General features: G+C 46.0%; 3 protein-coding genes and 1 long non-coding RNA gene across 5 annotated transcripts; 2 read left to right on the top strand and 2 right to left on the bottom strand.

The window, feature by feature from the left end:
• Positions 1-3545: 3545 nt before the first annotated feature.
• Positions 3546-15107, top strand: LOC106866123. Of its 2 annotated transcripts, XR_002962963.1 has the most exons (4): positions 3546-3611; positions 14231-14677; positions 14889-14958; positions 15059-15107. It is a non-coding gene; the product is annotated as an uncharacterized LOC106866123 (long non-coding RNA). The 2 variants fall into 2 exon arrangements; XR_001406051.2 differs by lacking the exon at positions 3546-3611 and having other exon boundaries at positions 13953-14677.
• A 3445-nt stretch (positions 15108-18552) lies between these two features.
• Positions 18553-20128, top strand: LOC100823671 (postacrosomal sheath WW domain-binding protein). Its single transcript, XM_003566163.4, has 3 exons — positions 18553-18829; positions 18931-19133; positions 19248-20128. The coding sequence occupies exons 1-3, from the start codon at positions 18722-18724 to the stop codon at positions 19876-19878; spliced, it is 942 nt and encodes a 313-aa protein (XP_003566211.1). The 5' UTR covers positions 18553-18721; the 3' UTR covers positions 19879-20128.
• Positions 20129-20656: 528 nt separating this feature from the next.
• Positions 20657-21469, bottom strand: LOC100838692. The gene has a single exon (XM_010233029.3). The coding sequence runs from the start codon at positions 21204-21206 to the stop codon at positions 20886-20888; it is 321 nt and encodes a 106-aa protein (XP_010231331.1). The 5' UTR covers positions 21207-21469; the 3' UTR covers positions 20657-20885.
• Positions 21470-22150: 681 nt separating this feature from the next.
• On the bottom strand, positions 22151-24966 carry LOC100823367 (subtilisin-like protease SBT1.8). The gene has a single exon (XM_003566162.4). It carries the CDS (start codon positions 24710-24712, stop codon positions 22373-22375), a length of 2340 nt encoding a protein of 779 aa, XP_003566210.3. The 5' UTR covers positions 24713-24966; the 3' UTR covers positions 22151-22372.
• Between the last annotated feature and the right edge of the window lie 2157 nt (positions 24967-27123).

Genomic DNA, 27123 nt, shown 5'->3' with positions numbered 1-27123 from the left:
CAACAAATTGATGTTTGGTTTCCTCTCAGATTCTCAATGCAATTGATTTTATCATTCATTCAATCCTTCTCCAATATGTTCTCCTCCCACCTTACCTCACCCAATACAATACTAAAAAAATTTACTTAGGAAAGGGAAGCAAAATGTTTTGGTAGGCCGTCCAAATGTACATATATTTTGAGAAAACTTGCTTACAGAGAGATTAATGGTTAAGGTTATTCCATCTATTTGGGTTTATAAGGTCCTCTAAAATAACTGAAAAGTATGTTTATGTCCCTGATCTGCACCAGATTCTAGAAATGATCGCCAAACTCAAAACCGTATACATTTGGTCACTCGATTCGCAAAACCGAACCACTTTGGCCCCTCTCCCATATTTGAATGGCCTTGATTGGTTTTCACTCCACATGATGCGGTTTTGGCTGCTTGGCTCTTTATTCCTTCATGATGATCCTCTAAACAAAATACAAAGGTGTCACATCAACACTAACTCACCAGGCCAAAGACGAAGACATATTTAGGACATCGGGCACCAATTTGTTAGACAACGTTGTCTCTATTGCCAAGATGTCATCACAAGAACACACAAACCTAACGAGAAAGGTAAAACCTAGATACACATGTTGATCCGTTTTCCCGTCTATCAATGCCAGATCAACGGTTAGAGACGAGAAAAATTGCCGAAGATCGAAACTACCTCCAAAAGTGGCAGCTAGGGTTTTTAAGATGATAATTTGGGTGGTAAATAGACCCCTTCTTTTTACATTGGGTGGTAAATTGACTTAACTTGCCAGAGCCGATAGTTTGGGTGGTAAATGGACTTAACTCGCTAGCAATCCTGAACTTTTTTCGTTTTACTAGTGGAAATGCCCGTGCGTTGCCACGGCCTACCACATGTCCAACCTCTCCAGTCGCGTATGTCCGTTTTGTCGCCCTTTTTAACTTGGTTATTTTATTTTTAACGTGTAATTTTTTTTGAGAATTTTTTGAACTTGTTTTCACGGTTTGTACCGTTCTCTTAACCGTCGTTTGTCAAACTTCCCGTAAAATTTGTGGCCCTCCATAAGTCGTCTAAATTTTTATTAAAGATAAGTTGATTCCTCAACATTTTTATATGTTTTGTGCTCTAAGATTTTACACGGACGATTTAAATTCAGCATCTCTGATTCGTTAGCTTATATTTACGCCCTCCGATCCATATTACTTGTCGAAATATTACATGTATCTAGATGTTTTTTGAACATAGATACATCAATATTTTGACAAATTTGATACATCTAGAAATTAAATATCTCGCTCTCTCATCGTGTACTCCAGTTCAGTCTCTTCCTATTCCCCCCCAAAAAAAGTCCAGTCTCCGATTCCGCCGTCACTCCACTCACCCCCGACCATGCATCCCCTCCGGCTATGTCCGGTCGCGTGGGAGCTCTCTCCGCTTCGTCGGCTCCAGATCTGCTGCCGTTTCCCATCCCCTGCACCGGCGCGTCGCTCCATCCCCTGGTCCGGTGCCTCCCTATCTCATGATTCGGCGCGCGCGACGTCGGGCGGCTTCCTCGAGCTCGGCAGCCACCTGCGCCCCGCGAGCCGCTCCTTCTCTCCCCCCTCTCTGCACTGCCACTCCGACTTCCACCCCTGAACGCCCGCCTCAAGTCCTCTGCCGGATAAACTCGCCGCCCCGACCGGCATGGCCACCACAGCCGCCGTCCTCCGCTCCCTCTCCGTCCCTGCCTCCCGTCTTCCCGATCTGCGCGTGCATGGAGTGCTTCCTCCTCTGAGGATCCGGCCGCCATGGCTTGCCGCCCCAACCAGCAGGGCCACCACCAGCCGCTGGCGGACAGCCCAGAAGAACTACTGCTGCCAAATTTTTGTTACACCATGGAAACTCGGTATAATGTCGAGTGCGTGCACAGGATTCTTGAGCATTTCTTGGCAATGGACCAGGCGAATGGTGGTGCTTCCCCATGCGTGGATGATGTGATGGCATCCCCTTCGAGGATACCAATCACTGCTCTTGCAAATTAATTGGTGGCGATCTTGCAGAGGTTACATCGGATGTCAATCTGAAACCTCCAAAATTCCAAGCTCTAGCTTCTGTTGTTGCTTGAGTATGCACGGCAATTAGATGATGGCCTCTATCGGGCCATTGATATATACTCCTGATTGAAGGCAGTAGATCTTTCAGTTTTGGTCAGCTAGGTGCATCTTAGCTGTCCCCATTGATTTTTTTTTCACAGCTGTTTTGAGGACGTTTTCAGAGCGAAAGTTTTACAATGGTTCATATTCTTGGTCAGGTTTGGTTGTTTTGTCAGGGGCCTTGCCCAAGTTTCATTCTTCCTCGCCAAAACGACGGACAGTAAGCTTTTGACAGCAAGCTTTTCATTTTATGCAACTAACTAATTAAGTAGGTTCAGGGCTTATTCTAACGTATCAAGTCCACTCATGCTTTCTCTGCCACTTGTGACCGGAGAAACTTTTTTCACAACCCTTATGATTCTGGCTTCTTTTTTTTGCATTAAACCAATCAAGTTTCTCTTGGAGTTTATAGCGCTGTGTGCATGCATTCAGCTTGATGGTCTGTGACTGTGATAAAATATAATCTCTATGCAGAAGATGGCTGGATCAATCTTGGTAGATAAGAAACAACAGTTTTACTCTATTACCTAAAATTAGGTGCCATTGTAAACACAGATCACACAAGCAAGAAGGATTAACAATGACACAAGAAAGACATAAAATTGGGGACATAATTGCTTGTTTTATCAGGTGAAGGTGTCCAGCATCCTCAAATTAATGTCAAAACCTATTTAATTGTCCAATTTTGCTTTGTGGAACTTTTATTGTTCTTGCAGCAGAACTGGTCTCCAAGCAAGAGCATATTCTTCCATTTTGATCAAGCTGGCAGAGATTGTTTAAGACTATGCAGTTCAGGCAAGATCTGAAAAAGGTAATTTTTTAGGGGGTCTATGAGATGGTGGATGTTCATGAAACATTGTATTACCTTCATTCTGAATTTCTTCAATGAAACCTAGGTAGCTATTGAAATGGCCCAACTGAAACAAAAATGATAGGTTTTGGACTTGTCCCTCTGTTTAATGGACATAGTATCTGAATTCTGAATCGTATGGTTGTCCCACTAAGACAGCAGCCTAAATCTCTATTATGTTGAACCGCCACTTTGTTTGAGTATTCTGTGTTGGGCCAGTCCAGAATGTTTATGCCTAGTCCATATTCAGAATTTCAGATTCCATTGATAGCTTCTTGTTGTTTTCAGGTTTTGGGACATGTGTGTTATCACATTTTGCTGCTGGTCTGAATGGTTACATGGCTACTGGGACAAATGTTAAGAGTCCGTTGAACAAGTGGTGTTGTGGCGCTGCCCTTATTTCGGTAAGATTTGTAACTGCACCACTCCTTCATTTTTCTTTCAGCGATTCGTTCCTTCAGAATTTGTTTGTATAGACATGCAATCAGTCCATGTTGTATCTAGAACACATAGCTCACATCTGTTTTCATATGCCAACTCTATGATGACCGTGAAAAGAAGCGATGGTCACGTGGTCCTGCAAGCTCAGCAATGGATTGATGACAAGTACACCATTTTCATCTCCAAGGTTAAAAATCTATATCATAAATATGTGTCTACTATTAATTTAAATGAATCCACACTTGATGTGCTAATTCTTTTGGTCCACATAATAGCATGTTATATATCATAGATGATGTGCACATAATAAACTAATTCATAAATATGTGTCTGCTGAAATAGTTCTTCTATGATGTAAGGACCTCTTTATAGACGATGTTCTTAGTGTACGTTTTAGCAGTACCCTTGGAGCCCTTCTTTTTAGTGTCCGTTGGCTGGACTGCAAGGACCTTGACGTTCTTTCTGGCCGTGGATCTGGATAGGGCGACATACAGCTGCCCATGAGAGAAAACCGGCTCGGGCAAGTAGATTCCGACATTAGGAATAGTCTGCCCCTGTGCCTTGTTGACCGTCATGGCGAAGCTGAGCCTGATAGGAAATTTCTTTCTCTTGAACTGAAAAGGAAACATCTCATCATCAGACGGACAGAGGGGGATCCTTGGCAAGAAAATCCTCTTTCCAGCATGGTCCCCCAAAACAATTTCTGCATCTATCACATTCCACTGAAATCCTCGTACTACGAGCCTCGTGCCATTGCAAAGGCCGTTTGCAGGGTCAATGTTTCTGAGGAGAATAACAGGGCAGTTGATTTTCAACTTCAACAGATGTGGTGGCAACCCGTTAGGTGTCAAACTGTTCAAGAAGTTGCATGGATATAAGTTATGAGGGTCGTCAACAGCTTCATCGAAACTGTGATACACCATCTCATCTCCCTGGAATCGTTCTATCATCTTCATGTTAATCCTATCCACGCAGTCATTTCGTGTCGACAAGATTGCTCTCGATGTGATGTAGCTTTGATCGGACATGTTGGCATGTAGACTGGGGAAAACATGGTGTATCAGTGCATCAAGGTCAGTGTCCTCTCCAGTGGATGGCACGCATATCTCGTCTGGAAGGCGAACGTCACCATCATTATTTGTTTCCTCGGTGCCATTGCCGATGCGCAACAGGTATTCCGCAAACCACGGGTCTTTATGTGCCCTCATGTTGTGTACCAGCTTCAGGTGTCGCATGTAATCCCAAAGGTAACTCCTGCGTAGTGATGTGTCAACTATCTGAGCCCTTGACCCTTTACGGACAACAGGCAGTACCTGCCTAAAATCTCCACCAAACACAATTGTCTTTCCACCGAATGGCAGGGCTGGTTTGCTCATTATATCACGCATACTGCTGTCCAGTGCCTCCACTGTTTGTCGCTTTGTCATGGAAGCCTCGTCCCAGATAATAAGTGAGGCTGATTGTAGGAGCTTGGCGGTGCCGCTTTGTTTGGTGAAACTACAAAATCCGCCATCGTCGATGTTCAGTGGTATCTTGAACCGTGAATGTGCAGTTCTTCCACCAGGCATTATGGAAGCTGCAACACCGAATGTTGCTGTCGCCACTGCAATTTTATCCTGGCTGCGTATTGTAGCGAGCAAAGCCCTGTACAGAAAAGTCTTTCCTGTTCCTCCAGGTCCGTCCACAAAGAACACGCCACCGTCGTCACCGCCAACGGTGGACATAATTTCATCATATGCTGCCCTCTGCTCGGCATTAAGTGACTCTGATAGTTTTGTGTCCTCCTCATAGGGCTGGAGGATGGACTCCTCAAAGATCTCCCGTGCGATACCATTGGCAGTGTCATGTCCCTCTATGATATCAGGAAGAGGGAAAGATTTTATGTCCTTGCCCATTGACTGTAACATATTCTTGATATCTATTAGAGCCTGTTGCTCGGCTGAAACCTTAGATGAGTTATCACGGCGAAAGTCTTCGGACATTGCGTCGACATGCTTCTCCCAGAGTCCGCGAACATCGCTTGGCTCACAAAATACCAATATTGTTGCGAACAACCTTCGTAGAGATGGTGGCATTTCGTACTGCGTAGATTCAGTAAGTGAATCATCTAAACTGTTGTCTCCTTCGATTAATCCCCTTCTCTGTGCGGCTTCTCGAAATGTAGGTAGTTTCTCGCCATTGACGGTCTATATGTCATTGAAGGACGTTGCGCCAGTGACGTTGTTTAGGAGAACTCGCAGGTAATAGCATTCCCCTTCGGCCGGATGCGCTGACACAATTCGTCCAACCTGTCCTATTTTTTTCTTCCTTCTCTGCCAGTATTTACTGTTTTGGCATGTCTGCTCTGTTTTTTTTTTTGTCTTGGCTTTCTGCCAAGTATGCCACTCGGGGAAATCCCGGTACAGTATAGAACGGGCCTCGACATGTAATCTGTTGGCCTCAAAGTATTCTGTAAGCATTGACTTCTCAGCCCCTTTACGGTTGACTACCCGTTGTAGGTCTTCGGTTTTTTTTAACGACACCATATGCATGTTTGGTAGATGGAGCTGCAGTTGCATCACAGGTGGTGAGTTTTTACTCAATTCAAATCCGTATGTCCTCCACAAGGCCTCTGGAGGCGTCACCCACCTAGCATCCCTATACTGTTTGATCTCGTCTATATCTCCGTTTCTGTCTGTCTTGTCAGCCTGGCTCATAGCGACAGACGCGCGGTCATGGCCCTTGTATATGTACTTGAACAGGTATTTAACAGCCTTTATGCTTCCGCATGCTTCAACGTTTATGTGACAATTGAAGTAACGCAGTAGGTGTGGGTTGTATGGGACGACCCACCTATTATCTAGCCATGCCTTTCGAACCATCGTTTTTTGACCGTCTTCACGTCTTCTGTATTGCAGGTAGGAGTCTTTTCCCTGTATTGTAGCCGGGTTGAATGGCCGTGGGTAATGATTCTTGCAAGCATCACGATCCTTCGTGCACGGGCAATCACGGTTCAAAACACCACATGGGCCATGCATCATGTGCTTCACGACCATCTTGTATAGTTCTGGGTACTTCCTGTTGTCTGGGAGCTCAGCTGTTATAAGGCGGTCATACTGCTCGGGGCATGTTAGCTTGTACTTCCCTTCCATGATGAGAAGGAAGTGGGCATGGGGCAGTCCCCTCTTCTGGAATTCCACCACATACACATATGCTTTTACTTTGCCTAGGATGTCCTTTTGGAACAATTTTTCTTTGAGTTCCTCTAGCTTCGCCCTGAATGCACGCACAACAAGATCTGGGCGATCCTGAGGTGTTTGGCCAGGGTACAGTTCGCGCTTGATCTCATCCCAGTTTGGGTTGCAGGTCATCGTGAGAAATACGTCTGGCTTTCCGTACTTGCGTACCAAAGTCATAGCATCCATGTAGCGACGTCTCTTGTCTCGTGGACCTCCGATAAACGATGAGCACAATACTGTCCGCTTTCCAATAGCATCTGCCCTGCCCTCACCAGCATTCAAGCTATCCACCAAGCCTTGGTACAAATCTGCCCTTATGTTATCCTGATTACCCGATATATATAGTCCAAACGAGAGCTTTCGATCTTTATGTACGTGTCTACCGCGAACTGTTGGAAAAGACGCTTGCCATACAGGATTGGGTTGAATATTCCTGGACGGATCTGGAACTTGTAGCAGTAGTAATCCCGTACGGAAACACATAGCCTGCCTCCAGAAGCTGCATGGATTGTTCAAAATTAATAGTGTCATAAAATCGATAGCACGGTGGGAAGTGTTTAATGTGCTGGTGACAAGTAAATTTAGAAACAAACCTTCATAATCTTCATTATCTTTGCCACGATGAGCGATAGGAGCTGCACGAGCTGCCATGACGTCCGCATAATTGACACCGTATTTAGGTATATCACTGTGCCACCCAAGTTCGCCTTTGGGGAAGAATAGAGGATACGACAATGTGTCGTAGCAGCCATGGTAGGATCGGATGCCATATACATCTCTGTTATTCACTTGCAGAATGACGCTATGGTCGAACTGTCTTTGGCGATTGCTCCCCTCCACCCACACAGCAGCTACCTCAGAAGTGAGCGGTGCATTATATGTTCTTTGGTCCATCCGTGGATCGAGGTTCAAAGTTATGCGGTAGTCGTCAACATCCTCGACCTGCCCCATTGACCTGAGGTTTTCCACGTACGGATTGCCACGAAGTATGTCGACCGGTTGTTTGATTACTTCTTTATCTTTCTCGGCATGCTCTTTCCGACAACTGTGATACCTATGCTCTAAACTGGGGTCATCATCATAGAAGTAGAGCTCTAGGTGTTTGCGCTCGACACCATCTTGTGCGCCAAAAGACCGCGCGTTGTGGTACATTTGTCCATGGGCACGAAAAGTGTAGATAGGATTTCTTGATGTGTTTGTGGTATCACTATCAAGGTTGCAGTACAGCGAGGTGAATGAGAAATGGCCATTGAAAAATCTGATGTTGTCACGAAAATGTCTTGCATCAGGGTCTGCACTCGTCCATAGTCTCATGAGATCAGGTGGTGTATCTTGGTTGGCTAGTTTTGTCTTGCCACCACAGCAGCAGAACCCAGGCGACTCAAACTCGAACCTCTTTGTGTGGCAATGTATGCAATCTGTCACATCCTTTAGCATGTGCGTTTCTAGAGGCATATTGCTGTACACCATGTCATAGGGATCTGGTGTGTCTGAAGTCGTAGCATAGCCATCGCTTGGCTCATCCATTATGACGTCCTCATTGGTCTCCTCCTCTAAAATGGTTATTAGAAACATGAGTTCATGAAACATGCATCATATATACTCAAGATGATTTGGAACATGAGAAATTACCTTGTCCAGCAAACATGTAGTCTTCGTCGTCATCAGAGTCTTCCTCTAATATGACACCCTCATCATCCCCTGTCATACAATTATTCAAGAGGTCAAGTCTGAAAGTGGTTTATGAAGGAATATTAAAAAGTAAATTACCGTCAGTATTGCCTTGTGGGCACGTTGGATGTACTTGGCAGTCGGGAGTTGGAGAGCTGACATCTGTGAGGAAAACATGGAATTTTTTTATTATAAGAACATGAGTACAGGAAACATTTGTACTCATGATCTCCTGTTGTACAATTAATTTGTGAGGCCCACGCTTGAAAAAGGTTTCAGAATGAAAATTATTAGCAACTAAATTACCATTAGGATTGGCCTGTGGGCACGTTGGATGTACTTGCTCCTTGGGTGTTGGAAAGGCAATATCTGTGAGCAAAACATGGAAGTATGAGCATTAGAGATGTCTCATATCAGAGCAGGACAATGATGCAAGTAAATTACCATCAGCTTCAGGTGCTTTCTTCTTACTACTTGCATAAAATTCTTCGTTTCTGCGACACATTAATTTCTTCCTTTCTCCAGGCGTTACATGTTTTCTCCGTGACATGTTACTGAGGATATGCTCGAGGTCTCCTCATTCTCCATCTGTTCCGAAGTAGTTTGGACAAAAACAGGGGTACCGGTGACCTCAGGAATGGACCAATCACACGCGGGTATGGAGGCGTGCTGCGCATGAACAACCTCTGGGATATAGAAGGCGTTCTCCAATGCTATGGATTCTGGGTTTAGAGCGTTGTGTCGATCCTCGCGTCGAGATTTCTTTGTTTGCTTTTGCACGGGAGTCATATTTCCATATCGTCCCGTATCCCATGCACGCTTTTTTTTTCGTAGTCATATTTGCATATCTTTCCCTATCCTGCATGCTTTTCCGTTGTTTGGCATCTTTTTTTTTTGCCGCGGTATGGATGGTGTGGGTTCTTGGTGTACTATGGAAGGGGTGGGGTCTTATCGAGCACCTGAAATTGTCACCAATTCCAACTCTTGGGAATCAATACCAATTGGTGTGCTTTGTATCTGGGTGGGCACACCTAAAGCTGTCGCCAAATGCGGTTCTTGCGAATGAACGGATGGATTAGCTTTCTTTTGATGATATGCTTCATGCTTCTTCTTGTTCCGATCATCCTTCTTTTGTTTATCCATCTAGGCATATCGCTGAGTACGTTGTCTCTTAAGTTCATCAGGGGCTGCTGTAGTTTTCTTTCGATGGTAGGCTTCTCGCTTCTTCTTGTTCAGATCATCCTTCTTCTGTTTATCCATCTGGGCCTATCGCTCTCTAGCACGTTGTTTCCTAAGTTCATTCAGATCTGGTGGAGTTTGTTGTGTATTATATCCCACATTTTCTCCTGCATTAGAATTTTAATTAGTTGTTTGTTGGGTGTCATAGTAATTTTGCAATTGAACTGAAAAATATTACCTGTGTTGACTGTGTTGTATATGTTTTTGGAGGTAGTACGCTCTGGTGACCGCAGGGCATCCATCAGGCTGGGTGGAACTTGAGCTGTGGCTGGGGCATCAAAATGTAAATGCTGATCAGGTCTAACAGGTGAAATACATTAACTTGAACTTCACAAGGAATTACAAGTTTACAACTACCTACATTCCAACCCATGTCAAACAATTTCCAAAAGAACACAAATAGACACAAAGATTAGGCAGGAGAAGATGACAAATAGACTATCTCAATTTGAGTTACAAACCAGTCCATAGATGCAATAAAAAAACAGCAATGTGTGAAACAAAAGAACAGAAACAGTTTTGAATTGGTAAATAGCATTAACACGACAGTTTTGAATTGGTAAATAGCATTAACACGACCACATAATCAAGTTCATTACAGCAAAGTGAGTTCTGCTTTCTATTCATCTTTTATCTTTGAGTTACCGAAAGAGGGGAATTTCACGTGATCTCTTCCTGGGGTGGGCGTGGTGGGCGTGGGGCGAGGGAAGGAAAGCCTGATCGATCTCTTCCTGGGGTGGGTGCTAATATAGTTTTTTCAAAAGGAATCGTGTGTGTCTTGGGTACATAGAGCTTGTGTTCGAGTCCGCTTCGAGGCCCGATTTGGTTTTGGTTTTGGTCAGGAAAAAGGGTCCATGCCTTTTATCGACCGAACTGTTAGAGGAATCGATCGATCTCATCTGCTGTAATTACTTCGGAACTTGAGTCTGATTCTCTTTTTCTATTCGAGCCCTTTTTCCTATTTTTTGTATATATAGTTATTGATACAATTCCTTATTTTTTTTATCTTCCTGTGTTTCTGACTTCTGCAGCTTTGCTTACTGCTTTCGATGATGAAGAAGAAGAAGACCATGATCACTTGGAGGTTCGTGTTGCTAATCATCCTTTATTTATTTTTCTTCTCTATATACTTAGGATAACTGTTACCATTCTGTACTCTTTTCTCACTTTATCATTGTAGATTGAAGTGCACCACAAAGGCAATATTGCCACAGGGCTCATTGGAGATTATGAGTTTGAAGCAAGAAGAAGATTGTCAACGATTGGTACAACCGGCGCTGGATACCTAAACTTTGAGCCTGCTGCTGACCCAGCTGGGCATAAATCAACACAGATAAGTCAGAACATTTATCTTCTTTGCACGGGGCTATGGGTCTGATTGGCAGCCTCGTTGACTGTTGATCATCAAGCATCTCAAATAGGAAATACATTCTCAGTGGGAACTATATATGATATAATTATAGAAGAACATACACATCATAATAACTCACTCCAACTCAATTACCAGGTTTTGGACAAAAACTAAAACATCACAGTTTGTTACTCATATGTAGTCCTGAAAGCAATTCAAACTAAACATTTTGAGTCTTTGACATCCTCTAAAAGTGTGGCGGCAGTTATGAAGCACCAACTGGAAATAGAGTTGGAGATTCTGCTTCTTTATTGCGTCTTGATCCTCAGTTCTTCACATTTATATTTGGTTTGATTTTCCTGATACAATTGATGAAATCAAGTACACCGATGGGCATGTTGTCCTCACATTCATTTTCCTTGAATGTTAGTAGCTTTCCCAAAATTTGTTTTCTGAGTTCATATCCATCCTATACATTGTAAACAAATAGGATCAGCATGTCATGTGTAAAAAATATAATGATTTAAATGCTTATGATATTTTTTACCTTTAAAAATGGCAAATTCACTTTTTCGTCATCCCATGTGGACATGAAGTGGGTAACAAGATATCCGGACAATTCCCTACAATATATATTAATAATCAGTGTAAAAAATATAAATGTCGTACATATTTCTATTCATTAAACATGTTACCTGTTCTGAATTGGAATATTATTTATTATTTCTTGATGCCATAGTAAAATATTTTCATGGATAGACCCAGGGCATGTCACTGACATGGCTTTCGGCAAATGTTCAGCAATCCATATAAGTCTGTACACATATTTTGCATGTGGGTTGCGTTGATAGATGGGATCAATAGGAGTAGGGTCCAAAATGTAGACAGTTCTTGTATCCTTGTCTAGTATGAATAGAATGAATTCACGGCTGGATTTTATTGGAATATGAATCTGAAATAAGATTGACATTAGCTGTATTTTAAAACCATATGTAGGAACGGTATTGCCTTACCATTTTGCAGGATGAAACATTATATTTGATACCAGGCCAGCTACGGACGGAATATGCTAGTTTTTCCACATCTAACTTTTTCCGGAATTTGGGATGTCTTCCAAAATCAGTAATAATCTAGGATATGTAACATATAAGTAAAGATTTAATATGGATTATAGCCATAAAAAATATAGTTATTAATGTAAGAAAATACCCAAAATTGCATGTCAATATAATGTTTCGATATCATTCCTTTTCTTTTTTTCACTGTTGGATATCGTCAAACATAACCTTTCGTACGACCAAATTGAAGCAATCACAGTCCATTGGCAATTCTTCATTTAGCATTCCTTGCAGCTTTTTGAGAGTTAAGCTAATGGGATATGGTTTAGAGCTTTGTACCCATACTTTCATGCAAATCATTGTCCCAAAGAAAAGAAGATAATGTATATTGTCATTTATATTTAATTATTAAAATAAAATCATATGCAATTAATGGCTTACTCTAAAGTTTCTGCACACTTGATTGATTTGATGTAGCTACAAAGTCCACCTTGTAACTCATGTACACTCATGTTAGAAAGAACAGATATGAGTGATCGGTATTTTTTTTTTCCACAGAAGATAATGAGTCCAGGCTTTCCAACATCATAACATCGTTCGGATCTTCCTCACTGTAATCACTTTCAATCATTGCACTCGCTTGTGCCGTGTTTGTTTTCCAACATATTAGTATGGCAGCTAACTTATATCTAAAATCAGTAATAATTTTCTGCGAAGTATAGCAACTATTAGCATCTATCAACAATTAAAAGGGCGCCCACTATATTATCAAGTAGAAGAATTATTTAGTTACCTGTGTGATGTATTGGGATAGTGTATGTCCGTTCCAATATTCCATGAATTTAAGCATAAATAGACCACAAGATGAATTGCATGATTCGAACAAAAAAAATCATACTTGACATGAAAACCAACATTTATTATATAGCCACTATAAAATATATATGTGTTATATATGTATACCTATCTTCCTGAATTGGATTATGGAGTTTTTCCGTAATCGCCCAATTAGTAACATCGAGGTCTTTCCAATTATGATTACATAAGTTTTTTTGAGTTTTAAGAATGTCCAAATGATACTGTAGTCCCTGCAGCTGTAAAATTATTAATGTTACTAAAAAAGATAATACACATAAGCTTAAGACCCATGTAACATTCAAGAGCTATAAGCAACTAACCATTTTAGTGAGGTCAATTCGGTTGTGCTCCCAACACAATGAGTCGAGCACTTGTATCTCGGACTTTTTAACATTTACACAAGCTAAATACCAACGTGAGCGCTCGATGTTTATTGGAAGATTAATCTACAATAAATATATAATAATGAAGTAATTGAAGTAATTTAGAAAACTTGTCAATTATGGATATGGATATTACCATGTCATGCTGGAGATACTTTACGACAATATCTGTCAGAAAGGTAGCTCCATGTATTCCAATTTCTCCATCTCGTTTTAACAGTCCGGTGAAACAGGGATTCTCAAAATACACTATGGGGTTATTCTTATTTTGCACATGCACTTCCTTTATACAACATATGTATGCGCTGATTACCTATAAACATTTTAAAAATATATTAATGAATATATTAACAACAATCATAAACATTTTTATTGTTAGTAAAGGTACTTACAGCATCGTTAAGCCATTTGGTACTATCTTGCAGGCATACCAATTCACATTGTTCGACAAATACTTGATCTATCTTCACCAATATTTCTTTTTCTGAAGAGTCGTTTATTATTAAATGAGCACATTCATCTAAATCGCTCAATGCATAATCTACAAAAAGTTTGAATCAACAGATAGTTATAATGAAAAGCATAGTTACAAAAGTAAAATAATAAGAAGAATAATAAGAAAGAAAATTTTACCTTGTGGTAGATAGTCATATGTCACATCATCTATGATTTCTTTATGTTCTGAAACAGTTTGCTTATCATCATCATCTTCTGAAGCCTTTTCTTCGTTCATAATTCAGAAACTGTAGATGATGTCGAATTGGTTGTAGTTATAATGCAAAGCGTAGGTACAAAAGTAAAAATAATACCTTGTGGTAGATAGTCATATGTCAGATCATCTGTGATTTCTTCATGTTCATCTAGTTGATTATTATCATTTGCTGAAACAGTTTGATTATCATCATCTTCTGAAGCCTTTTCTTCGTTCATAAATTCAGAAACTGTAGACGGTGTCGAATTTGTTGCTGATGGAGGTACAGTTTGATTATCATCATCTGCTGAAGCTTTTTCTTCGTTCATGATTACAGAAAGTGCAGATGATGTCGAATTGGTTGTTGATGGAGGTGATCCCAATGGATCACTATTTATCTGAAGATATGAAATCAAAGATGATGCTGAGATGGAAGGTGATGTTAATGGATCATCCAAAACACTTGATTCACAATTTTTTGCTTTCTTTAAAGGCCGGTTTTCAAAATCTTGATCCATGTTCTGCAAGCACAAAAAAAGGATGGAGTCAACACATGGTTAAAGCATAGGTACAACAAAGTAAAAAAAATAGAATTAGCATAGATAGTCAGATGCAATTAGCAGATGGTTGTTCATCAACTTATTAAGGTATATTGATTTCAGCGTGGCATTAGCATATAGTCATCAATTTTATCTTGTGGTACATTGTATAGTGGCCAATATTACCAGCAAGATAAAGACAGGAGTTGGTTGGTCTCTTCTCTACATCAGATATATAGCAGGAGGTAAATTATATTTTCTGATCTGGTTCCAGTGTTAGAAGCTGATTTTTGATATACTTGTACTATGCATATTTCCTATTTTGTTCTAACAAAATATGTATATTCTGTGCTGTTAGAGTGAATAACTCGATGCAGCATCTGTGAATCAACGCACCATATAGTTTAGTTTTTATTTTTCATCCACTCAGTTGGTGATTTTGATGACTTGTTGCAGATACTTGTTACGGCGAAGTGCTTTGGAATTATTTATGGTAGACAGGTCAAATTTCTTCTTTGATTTCGGGGTATGACCTTTATGAACGTCTACTCTATAGTTTGAATTTCATGCATGACACGGCTGAATATATAATGATGATTGGCAGTAATCCATGTTATCTTCTTCAGAGAGCCGAGCAAATCTTTAAAAGAACTCAATTGATGGAGCGCTGGGCTAACTGGGAGGTACACAAGCACTAAATATGTTTTTTTTCTTCCATGTTTGTTGGTAGTTTCAAGATCTAAGTTGCCAAAATCTGGTTTGCTGCTATCATCTTAACTGTGAAAAACTTGCAGCGAAAAAAGGATCATACCTTATGGTTGGAGCTGGATTGATTGGTGAGACGCGGGGACGGGGCGTGGATCGTTGCTGGAAAGCAGATGATGGATATCTCTTCCTGGGGTGGGTGAGGCGAGCGTGGGGCGAGGGAAGGAAAGTGCCTGATCAATCTCTTCCTAGGGTATTTTGGACGGTACCTAAGCTGATACGGGTTATGTATACATGCGCGCGTCCGCTTATGGCCGCTGCCGTATTGGATTCAGTTACGTGATTATTGTATATGGCAGTTCCTGCCTGATCTAGATCGATCGGAAGAACCTGGTAGGCGAGGCGAGCGTGCCGATTGATCTCTTCCTTGGGGCACTGCTGGGCTGCGGGGTGCTGGGCCCGATTGATCTCTTCTTTCGAGCCCTGCTGGGCCTGCGGGGTGCTGGGCTGGGGCGTGGGATCGGACGAGGAGAGCGTTTTGACAGGGGACGAAATTTTTTGATGAAGGGAACGGTCCATACTTTTTATATTTTATATTTATTATATATATATTATTATATTATATTATATAGGTATAGGTATAGAGAATAACGATGACGAAGGTAAGATGCTTGGAGGCCCGGTGCCACGGCATTTGGCCCAAGCAGTGATCTGGCAAGGCCGAACTGGCCGGACTAACCGGCTACCGTCCGGGCCCAACGAGGCAACGAGACGAAAATAAACCAACCGTCCAAATTACCCGTGGCCAGCCCACGACCACTGCAGATGCTTCTCCCGACCCCTCAGTTCAGCTCCGGCCGGTTTGCTTGACCATGCGCGCAGAAATACGGGACCCGAGAGTTTACGCGCGCAACTTGCGGGATGCGGCGATCGCTTACATGATTTCCTCTGCTCGCCTTAACGTCAGTAACGCGCAGTTGGCACATGAGTCCCGTGTATCTGACTATTCTCTATCGGATTACCCTCTATACAGCACCACACATCGCCATTCGTCTAGTCGTTTGTGGCAAAGGAGAGCTCGGTTGATCGACGACCAGCAGTGATCTTTAATAAGAAGTCAACTCGCATGAAAGAAAGTACTATTCCATGTAAGGCTGTATGCAGTTAACTGTACTGCGTATCTAAATACTTTGATCAACTAAGTCCATCCTATGAACAATTGGTTGACAGATGTAATGAGGTGGCCGGCCTTTGGACTTTGGAGCGATTCAGCATACAGCCATGATATTGTTGCCAGCTTAATTAGATGCTCAGATCAATCCATGATTATCCCCTCTATATATATAGACCATGGGACGAGTCAAACCTCGTTTATCCTCCTTAACGTACTGGTGAAGCGAGAGAGAGAGAGAGGGGCTGTGCAAGCACGGATAACAGCTGCCTTAACTGATTAACTCAACTCAACTCAACTATCTACAGTACATATTCTTTATCCCAACCCAACATGGCAACTTGCATGTTGTCACCATGCATACATATTCCTTGGTCGATACAATTAACTTGTTTGATTTGGTCAAAGCCAGCTGCCAATGGCATCAATGTCAGATGTCAACGGATACTCATCAGCACTCAAAGACATCAAGCGCGCGCGCAACAACGACCCGTTACGTTGTGGTGTCTCTCACTGGCTTATCGATCACCACGGTGCATACAGACAAGACATCATAATTTAACGTGCGTTTCTCGTCGGCGACCTAGCAAACGTACGTGCCCGGGCAAGTGCATGGGTCCAAGTGGCAAAAAAGATCGCGAAGGGATACACCCACCATGTACTACATGTACTTATTACTGAAAGGAATAGAACTTTTTTTTTGTCATAGAAATCCAAAGCAGGCGAATGTCGTATTCTTTCTTGTACGGAGTACTACGTAGTATACGTAGAGGATTGCTAGCTAGCTAGAGCTGTCTGTATATATGGCTGGACAGGATATACTCCGTTTCATAATTCTTATCTCAAATTTGTCTTAAAAATGGATGTCTCTTACTAAAAAGTGTCTAGATACATGTAATATTTCGACAAGAATTATGGAATGGAGGGAGTAGATATTTGTGGACAAATTAAATACTCAGTATATAGCAAACCTATAGGCTTTTTTCCTGGTGAATATTCAGAGAAACTCTACTCCACGTTAAGGATGTAAAATGGCACCGAATATTGCCCGTCAGGTCCATATCTCACATTTCGCAAGCTGTTCGCATTGCTCTCGTCAACAATCCTAAACATAAATGGCGGTAAGTGGACAATAAATGGCCACCGTTCACAACCCTAGTCCACATGCATATGCATGCCACACTAATTGTGCCGGAGTTTTTGCTCAAAATACCAGTCGCTATAGCGGTGTAGGAGCAGTCCCGCTATAGATATGATGTTTTAGCGCTAAACGGCAAAACACACTAATAGCATCACTAAAACTATAATTGGCGCTAAAATAGGACCTGGTTTAGATAAATATTTGTCGTTGGACAAACAAATCGTTCGCCTGGCCCATTTCACATTTACTCTTCCCTCCAAAAATCATTACGGAACCTAGCTAGCATGCTTTCCCCGTCCCCTTTCTCTCCTAAAAAGGCAGCTACTACTACGGGTGGGCTATTTGCAACGGCGTCGCTATATGTGATATATGATGCCGATGGGTGATATGTTATTTCTCATGATTTTAGCAATATCGCTAAATGTCTTAGGGCGGCTATAACTGTGATGTAGATCTCTTCTTAGCTGCTAGAAAAGCCACCACTAAATGGCTTATCCCGTTATTTAAAACTTTGATTTTTCAGTGGGACGGGAGGGGGGGGGGGGGGGGCAGTCACTGGTGCCTCCCTGGACACAACCATAATTCATATCGATGCAGATTGAACAAATATTTTTACTGCCCTTTTGGTAAATCCCAAATTTTGTTTGAATAGTTTTAGGGGTAATTAAAAGGCCGGTATTTTCAGATGATGGTAAAAATATTGGTTACGTCACACTGATGGATAAATATGTGTGTACTAATTGGTGCCGACGCAGTGTGAAATAGATCGGGACGGAAGATGCAAGTTTCTATCATTTGTCCGGAACAACAGCTAGAGTACCTTTCGTGGACTACAACACTGCTTAATTGGGGACTTGGGGAGCACTAATGCTGTAGTAACGCTGTATTTTACGGCGCCGGCAGAACCTTGGATCGCGTAAAAACGAAGGAGCTGAAGCTCTCTCTATCCTTTCGATCAACTTGCTACATAAAAATTGAGGACATCAACTTCCACAATTATGAAATCAACCAATATGAATCGTGGAGGAATTACGCGGAACATGGCAGAACATGGCGGTTCTACGTTAAAGTCTTCCCGTTGGTAGCTAGGGGCCAATTGGTAGCTAGTGTGACATATCCTTGCGCCGGTCCAAATACGTCACAGCCAGAGCTATGTATGCGCGCATCCGAGCTAGCTAGCTAGCTAGCTCTCTATATAAACAGTACGCGTACGCCAGTGGACCATAACCCGGATCGGGAGCCATCATATCAATCGAGCTAGAGCCGAGAACAATGGCCGGGAAGATGGACCAGACGATGATCATCGTGTGCGCGGTTGTAGGCTCTCTCGGGGTGCTCAGCGCCATCCTGGGGTTCTCCGCCGAGGGCACCAAGCTCACTGTAAGCTCGCATGCTGATGCTGTCACCGCCGATTAATTTCTTTTGCCTAGCTGGTACATATGCGTGTTCGTTGATGGGTTTCTCACCTGGAATTCATGCAGCTTTCGGACATACTGTTGCTCGACGGCACGTGCCTGTACCCGCAGAACCCCGCGCTGGCGCTGGGGATCTGCGCGTCCATCTTCCTGGTAATGGCCCAGATCACCGTGGCCGCCGTCGGCGGCTGCTGCGGCTGCTGCAAGTCCCGGGCCATGCCGTCCGAGACCAGGCGGATCGCCGGGGTCGTCTGCGCCGTCATCTCCTGGTGAGTAATCCACCATCAATTCAATTCAACACTCGCTAGCTCTACTACAAAGTCCAAACGACAAACACTTGGCGTGCGTCCTAAAATCAAACGTGCGTGCGGGCGTGCGTGCAGGATCGCGGCGGTGGCGGCGTTCGCGATGCTGGTGGAGGGCGCGGCGTGGAACGCCAACGTGGCGCGGGACACGTACCCGGTGTGCTACGTCCTCAAGGACGGCATCTTCGCCGGGGCCGCCGTGCTCACGCTCGTCGCCACGGCCCTCGGGCTCACCTCCTACGTCTTGCTCCGCGGGAAGCCAGCTGACGCCGCCGCTGCCGCGGCCGCCGCCGCCGCGGGGCCCAAGACGGGCGAGCAGCCGGGCGCCGGCGCCGGGGTGGCGATGGGGCAGCCGCAGTTCCCGCCGCCGCCGGTTCCCCAGGGGTATGGCCACGGACAGGCGCCGCCCAACTACCCGCAGTATAATACGTCGCCGCAGGGGTACGGCCAGTTTCCTCCGGCCTATGGAGCGCACGCGCCGAACCAGCAGTATGCTCCTCAAGGCTATGGAGCGAACGCGCCGAACCAGCAGTTCCCTCCCCAAGGTTATGGAGCGCACGCGCCGAACCAGCAGTTCCCTCCTCCTGCTGCTCATGGCTACGGGTCGATGTCGCCGAATCAGCAGTTTCCCCCTCCTCCAGCCCCTGCTCAGGGCTATGAACCTCACGCGCAGGTCCCGCCTCCTCCTAAGGGACACGAACAGGTGTAGCACAAGGTGTGTAGAGTCCAATCAATAGTGCCCGGCCGCAGTTGAAGTCAAACCACCTTGTTCGACACTTCGACTCGTGATCTCGGTTTTGTTTGTGTATGTGACGTGCATCTCTCATTATCTCTAGCCATGGACATCTTGTGTATCGTTGTTAGAGGACTAGTGTTGCTGCTTGATGTTTTTCAGTTCAGAAATCTTGTGTAATCTTGGGAGAATCATCATAAGTGCTTGCTTACTGCTTTGCTGTACATTTTCAGTTCAGAGATTTCAGATCAAGCTGCAAAGGTGATATACAGCCATACAATGTGTCATTGCCTGCCTTCTATCAAGGCCGAGCTTTGGCCGGAACACTGTGAATGCGAAATTCTTAGTCCAGCAATATATACTCGCTCTGTTTCTCAAATTAAGACATACATTGTTTTCTTTGACCAAACGTTTGACCAAAGATTATTCCATCAACGTGTGACTTATGCGATATAAATCATAATTATAAATAACTATTTTTAAATACGAATCCAATGATATCAATTTTATTTAAAAAAATAGATATATTAATAAACTAAATTTTGATCAAATGTTCAGTCAAAAAAAACATTATACGTCCTAATTTAAAAAACAAAGGAGTAGATGTAAACTTAATTTAAGGAACGGAAGGAGCAGATGTAAACTGGATCACGATGAATGCGTTGTCAGCGTGCCCCGAATGCATGTCAACTCAAGCTGGCATGATTTTGGTGCATGAGTTTTGAGATTTTGTGCAATTGCGGTACCGGCAAGATTCGATTAATCTTCTTTATTTCGTTTGCAACCATTTGACTACATCAACATCCACATACCGAGTATACGACACAATTTTTTTACTACTACGATCAAAAGCCTTACTAATTACTCGTACAAATCTATTGTCTCCAGTCTCAAAGGCTCAGCCCCAACCCCCAAGAGAAGCATTACACATTCAGATATGTCCTCCTTCTCCAGGCGGTCGCCCGTAGCCGGAATGAAACGCATCACAGAGCGGAGCCGCAGAAGGGGCAGAACCGGAACTGCGGGTCGACGGCGCGGCTGCACGCGCCGCACCGTTCCCCGCGGGGCAGGAGCGGGCCGGCCGGCTCGCTGCCGAGGGACTCCGGCGCGAGGAGCCCGCACTCGCGGCAGACGTAGGCCGGGTCCTTGCCCTGCCACCGCCACGCGGGGACGAAGAAGAGCTTGAGCACCTTCTCGGTCTCCACCAGGTCTGCCGTGCCGCCGCAGCGCAGGCACCGGCCCGCTGCCTCCTTGAGCACCCGCCCCGCCCCCTGCTCCACGCCGCCCACGAAGAAGAAGAACATCGTGCGTCGACTGACCTTTCGCCTTCGCCGATGGCTGGCCTGCTTGGTCTTGGTTGAGGATATTACTGTCTGTTCTCGCGATCTCTGGGTGCTGTGGCCTCTCGGTTCGATCTAAATCGATCTGTGTGACGAGTTTCTTCCCGAGAAAGGGCAAGAAATTTCTGGAGAGCCCGGATTCTTCCAGATTGAGATGAAGGATTCGAGACGATGGACATGGAGGATGATTTCAGTTGGACCGTCCGCCCATGCGAGCAACAGCAAAACGGGCCCATACACTGTTTGTGCCACGGGCTCTAAACGGGGGGAGCCCAGTTAACTCCCATGGCCATACGGTTAACGGGGGGAGCCCAGTTAACTCGGACATAGGGAAATTTCGGACATAGGTTTTTTGTGCTAACGTTAATTAGATTGAACTCATATACAGTACCCGCGAGATCCCTATGTTAAACTCAATATGCGTAAGATTCCTAAACTTACGAAATGAACAAATCGATCTAATTTACCATTTGGTTGCGAAGGGAACCGGCGGCTAGACTTCGCGGGAGTCGGGTCGGACCCGACAAATCAGAGACGGCGTGGTTGCTACCGCGACAGCGCGACCGAGTCGGGAGACCCCATGGAGCACGTGGCGGTATGGTCATGTGGCAGTTGATCTTGTCACACTTCAATCAATATGCTAATTGGTTTTTTTTTTTCTAAAATATAAGTCGTATAACTTTTTTGTTGGCTGTCATTACATGAAAAAAAAGAAGTGGCTATTTTTAAGTCGTCTGTTTTTTTTAAAATGCGTCTTAAATATTAGTCGACGTTACAAAATCATTGGATTAAGATCTGATGTTCATCCTCGTTCTCTCACCTCTTACTTGCTATCATTGGATTAAGATACAAAGGCTGACCTGTCGATTGATTTCTAACTAAAAAAGGACGACTTATCAATAGCAAAATCATGAAAAAAAATCATTCGAAACATTTCAACATTATTTGTATCGAACATTCCAATATCCTTTTTTGGGTATCTTTTGTTTAGCGAAACCTTTTTTCGGTATCTAAACAAACCATTGCCTTATTTGCAATGGCCTGCGACTGCCTTGTTCGTTTACCTCTGCATCTCTGCTTCGATAAACTGATTTGGATACATGTAAAATTCTGTACTGTGCACGTATGTCCTATAGCTGAGACAAGCTCGCAATCATCGCCACGATGGGGCTCCTCACCGTGTGCTTGCGGGCGTCGTCCACCCACGTCAACGACCCATGCAGCACCACGTCGTCCTTCATCTGCCCCCGGATCACGACCGTGTACCTCTGCTTCTCGTGCTTCCCGCCGAACACCAGCCTACTGGGCACCACGCTCACCGTCAACCCGCTCAGGCCCTTCACCTTAGCGCTGTAGCTCGCCGGCGCGTCGCCTACGTTGGTCACGACCCTGTTGAACGTTTTCTCTCCCGCGGCGCCGCTGGGGTCGAAGTACGCGATGAAGGACGGGTAGTTGAGGTCGAGCGACGCGCCGGAGCAGTCCACGGGGCTCGACGGCGGCTTCACCACGGTCTTGATCTGCTCAGCCGTGTAGTTCATGGCGCACATGAGCTTGATGTAGTCCTCCGGCCCTGCGTCGTAGACCAGGCCCGGGTCCAGGGCCCGGGTCGGGTCGATGTGGCCGGAGCCCATCGCCAGCGGCGTCGCGGCCCGGTTGTCCCGGCCCATGTCCTTGATGGGACTGAACGTGTTGTCCGCCGCGGTGGCCGTCGTCATCAGCGCGGACCGCACCGCCGCGGGGCTCCAGTCCGGGTGCACGGCCCTGAGCAGCGCCGCCACCCCGGACGCGTGCGGGCACGACATGGACGTGCCTGATATGATGTTGAACTTTCCGTATAGCGTCTGAGAACCGACTGTCCCGACGGTGGCGTTCTCCGACCACGAGGCGAGGATGAGCGAGCCCGGGGCGAGCAAGTCCGGCTTGAGCACCGCCGGGCAGCTCCCCGACGGGCCGCGCGACGAGTACGTGGCCACGGCCGGCGCGGGCTTGGTGTCCACGACGGTCACCTTGAACTTGATGGACGCCTTGGGCGCGCGGCTCCTTTGGATGTAGTGCAGCAGCGCGGGCGCGTCCTGCGGGCTCAGTATCACGCCGGGGAACTCCAGGTGCTCGTACAGCTCCCTGAAGGAGTCGTTCGACAGGAACAGCGCGGCACGCACTTTCGCGCTCTGCGCCGCGGATATCGCGGAGCCGAGCGAGTCGCCCGCGGCCTCGCACAGCACGACCTTGTCGCGGTTCATGGAAAGCAGGGTGTCGTTGTCGCACGCGCGGAGGTACACGAGCGCGGTGCTGGCGAACGTGCCTGCAGGGCTGCCCCCCAGGTACAGCGATTCGCCGATGACGGTCGTGCCGTCGCCGAGCTTGACGATGCTAGAGAACTCCCGGTCCACCGTGCCCGACGCGACGGTGAGCACCCATGGCGTGCCGTTGTGGAGCAACCCGAAGTCCGGGCCGGCGTTGCCTGCCGAGGTCGACACGAACACGCCGCGCTGCATGGCCGCGAACGCGCCGATGGCGATGGGGTCCTTGTACAAAGGCACGTTGTTCAGGCCGAGGGAGAGAGAGAGGACGTCGACGCCGTCGGCGATGGCCTGGTCCATGGCGGCGAGTATGTCAGACTGGTACGTGCCTTCATCCCACAGGGCCTTGTACACGGCCACCCTGGCGCGAGGAGCCATGCCACGGGCGGTGCCCCGCGCGTAGCCGAAATAGGACGCGCCCGACACGGGCGAGCCGGCGGCCGTGGACGACGTGTGGGTCCCGTGCCCTTCCGTGTCTCTCGGGGAGTTCATGGCGATGGTCACGTTGGAGTTGGCGATGAGGCCCTTGTTGAACTTCCTTGCGCCGACGAGCTTCCGGTTGCACACCTGGGCGGCGTCGAAAGCCGTGCCCGACTCGCAGAAGCCCTTCCACCGGGCCGGCACGGGAGGGAGCCCGTCGTCGCGGTAGCTCGCGCTCTCGGGCCACACGCCCGTGTCCACCACGCCGACGATGACGTCTTCCCCGTACTGGGTCGCTTCCCACACGCCCCCCGGCGCGCTGACGCCAAGGAACTCGGGAGTGTGCGTGGTGTCGCGCGTCACCGCCGTAGCGTCGTCGCGGTAGCTCGACACGAACCCCGGGGAGCGCCGGAGCTTCTCGAGATCCTCTGCGGGGAGCCGCGCCGCGAAGCCGTGCATCGCGTGGTCGTAGACGTAGAACATGTCTGCCCCCGGGGCGGCCACGGCGAGCGTGGACTCGTACCAGCTCAGGTGGCTCGAGAACGCCCTCGGCATGGCCGACTTGTCCATGTGCACAATGTACGACGACGCCGCCGCCTCCGCCGCGGTGTCGGCTGAGGACGCGGCGGCCGGCACGCACAGCGCCACCAGCACCAGCGCCAGCCATGTCCACATCGCGCGATGTGTACGTATAGACCACCAGCTACGAACGAGTACGTACGTCGTGCTCCGGCAATGCCGTGCGCGCATGTCGATATATTGCAGCTAGCTGCTCCGCTATTTAACCTGCATGGCCATGTTGCAAGCGCGCGGGCGATTTGACGCGTCTTCAAATTCCCGGTGCTCTTGGAGTCCGACCCAACTGGTGGTCGCTGATCAGTTCCTGTTTGGACAATCCACTGCAAGCTAAGCGCGCGGCATGGGCCTGCCTCGTCGTCTGCTTCGATCGGCCGTTCTGCGCATACGAACCATCAAGCATGCACGCGCAGTGTCGTGTACTTGAGGGTGCGGACCGGCCGGGCGCGCATTTTGGCGAGTACTCTACAAGCGTATGATAGGGTATCATGCATCTACCATTGATGATGTGCGCTCCATTTGGCCGATTCGCATTACGATGGATCCAGCTAGATAGAACGTGCATGGAAAGTTCATCATTGAGAAATGTACTGTACACATGTCCGCCCGATTAGTGAAGAAATCCAATGGACAAGTTAGAACACAACTGGATGTTTTTGTGTCTTAGTGCATATTGCCCATGTTCCAGAGTCCTGAGGAGTTTCATAGCGATCCGTTATGTGGGAAGAGCCGATTTCGGCACGCGCACACGATTATCGTTTTGCCTGCTAGTTAACTGGGTACGCTGTGATCAGTTGGAGAAGCATGCACATTTGAGGAGCGAATAATCGCAACGTGGCCTGTCGGTTCAAATATCTGCATTTATATGCTATATATGGAGCTCGAAATCGATCAGACAGTGATGGGCTATCCAACGGGGAAAGGGATCCATCCGTACTCCTTAATTTCCCACTATTTCTCGTTGGCGTGCAGAGGTACATGTTAGTACTGATTAGCATGGAAACGACCCATGCAATCTAAGGACAAAACCTTGCAAAAGCCAGGTTCCTGAATGCCTTCTCAAGAACTATCTGCGGAGGGCGCACTAATTAACGTCTGAAGATGCATGCTAGCACACCGTCCTCTCTGCCCGTCGTCGGAGGGCATCCAGGCCTCTGAGTTCTCCACGACGACGACGACGGGGTGGCCGCTTCCTAATTTGTTCTTGGCGCACCGGCTGTTGGCTACGGTTTTATTGCTGGACCGTGACATGTTATCGACCTGTGAAGCTCACGCGACAAGGGCGCCCGCATTCACCGGCTGTGGTGGGTTGATATATCTATCTCTGGAAGTCTGGATCGCCGGAAGGAAGAGGCCGGGTCGTACTCGTGGATGGCCAGGCTCCAAAGCGCGCATTCTCTTATCTCCTTCCACACCGCACGCGCCGGCCGGCTCGATCGATGCGCCTTGCCATTTGCGCTGGTGCCGCTTCCACTGTGCCTGCTGGGTGCGTGCGCACGTACGCGACCCTGCCGGCCTATCGATCGATCACGACGGCCTCATCCAACTGTCCCGGTCGCGGTCGATCGCGGAGCGGACCCTCTTTTCCATCTTGTGATGACCACGGTCTACGCGCGGTCGGTCGGTTGTCGTCTCCGAGTGGGCGCTTGAGGGGTAGGCTGTTACTGTGAGGAGGAACACGTACGGCCTTCTTGTGTTCTGCCGGCACAAGCAGAGAAGTACGCCCAGAGATTACCCCTCCCTCCGTTCCATAATTGTTGGCTCGTATCTATTTCTACGTAACGTGTAGATACATGTAATATTTCGACAAAAATTATGTAACGGGAATAGTAGATTGCTTTCTTCGACGGTGTCAGGAAGTGCACAGCCTCGTTCCTGTTTAAGATACGAACTAATGTATTATTTTGAAAGCACCAAGTAAATTGTACGTGAAACTGGACGGGAAACAATGTGTGTGTGCAAATGCAATATTAATAAACATCACATTACACCTAGAAATACAAAATTATATCGTGTCTTACATATGACAAAAAAAATTTGTACGTGGTTTAGATCGTAATCCACGGTTTTAAGTTTACAATGTGAGCCTGGTTGGTTGATCAATGTTTGCGGCAAACTCATTGATATTTTGAGGTGATATTTTGTCGTGCATCTCAGGAATAAAGTCCATATCATCACTTGCGAGATGATGGTCACTACCCGACACGACTTGTGCTATATAAATCACATATTTACTAAAGTTTAAAGTCCGCAAGTTGAATAGATTAATCATTTGTTTGCATTCAACATAGATAGTGTGTGTGCCTAGCTATATTTCTAGGTAGTATTTTGCTTTATAAGAAATCATCACGTGAGATTAAATTTTTACATGATTAGTCTATTCAGTACTTGGATCACACTTTAGATCGTGAGCTAATCGTTCTCTTTTTGACCCTGCAATGATATGTGATTGTAAGTGTTTTCGATGTCTAGTTGGTCACTCGTATATGATGTTAGTTAGTATCCTTGTTAAATTTAGGATGAAATGTTAGCATGTATAGTTACAATTATTTAAATGCCCGCTAATAACCCATACATGCAAAAAA

This window comes from Brachypodium distachyon, chromosome 2 (genome assembly GCF_000005505.3).
Source record: "Brachypodium distachyon strain Bd21 chromosome 2, Brachypodium_distachyon_v3.0, whole genome shotgun sequence".
Taxonomy (NCBI): domain Eukaryota; kingdom Viridiplantae; phylum Streptophyta; class Magnoliopsida; order Poales; family Poaceae; genus Brachypodium; species Brachypodium distachyon.
Note: the sequence above shows the minus strand (reverse complement) of the source record. Positions and strands in the feature narration are given on the sequence as shown.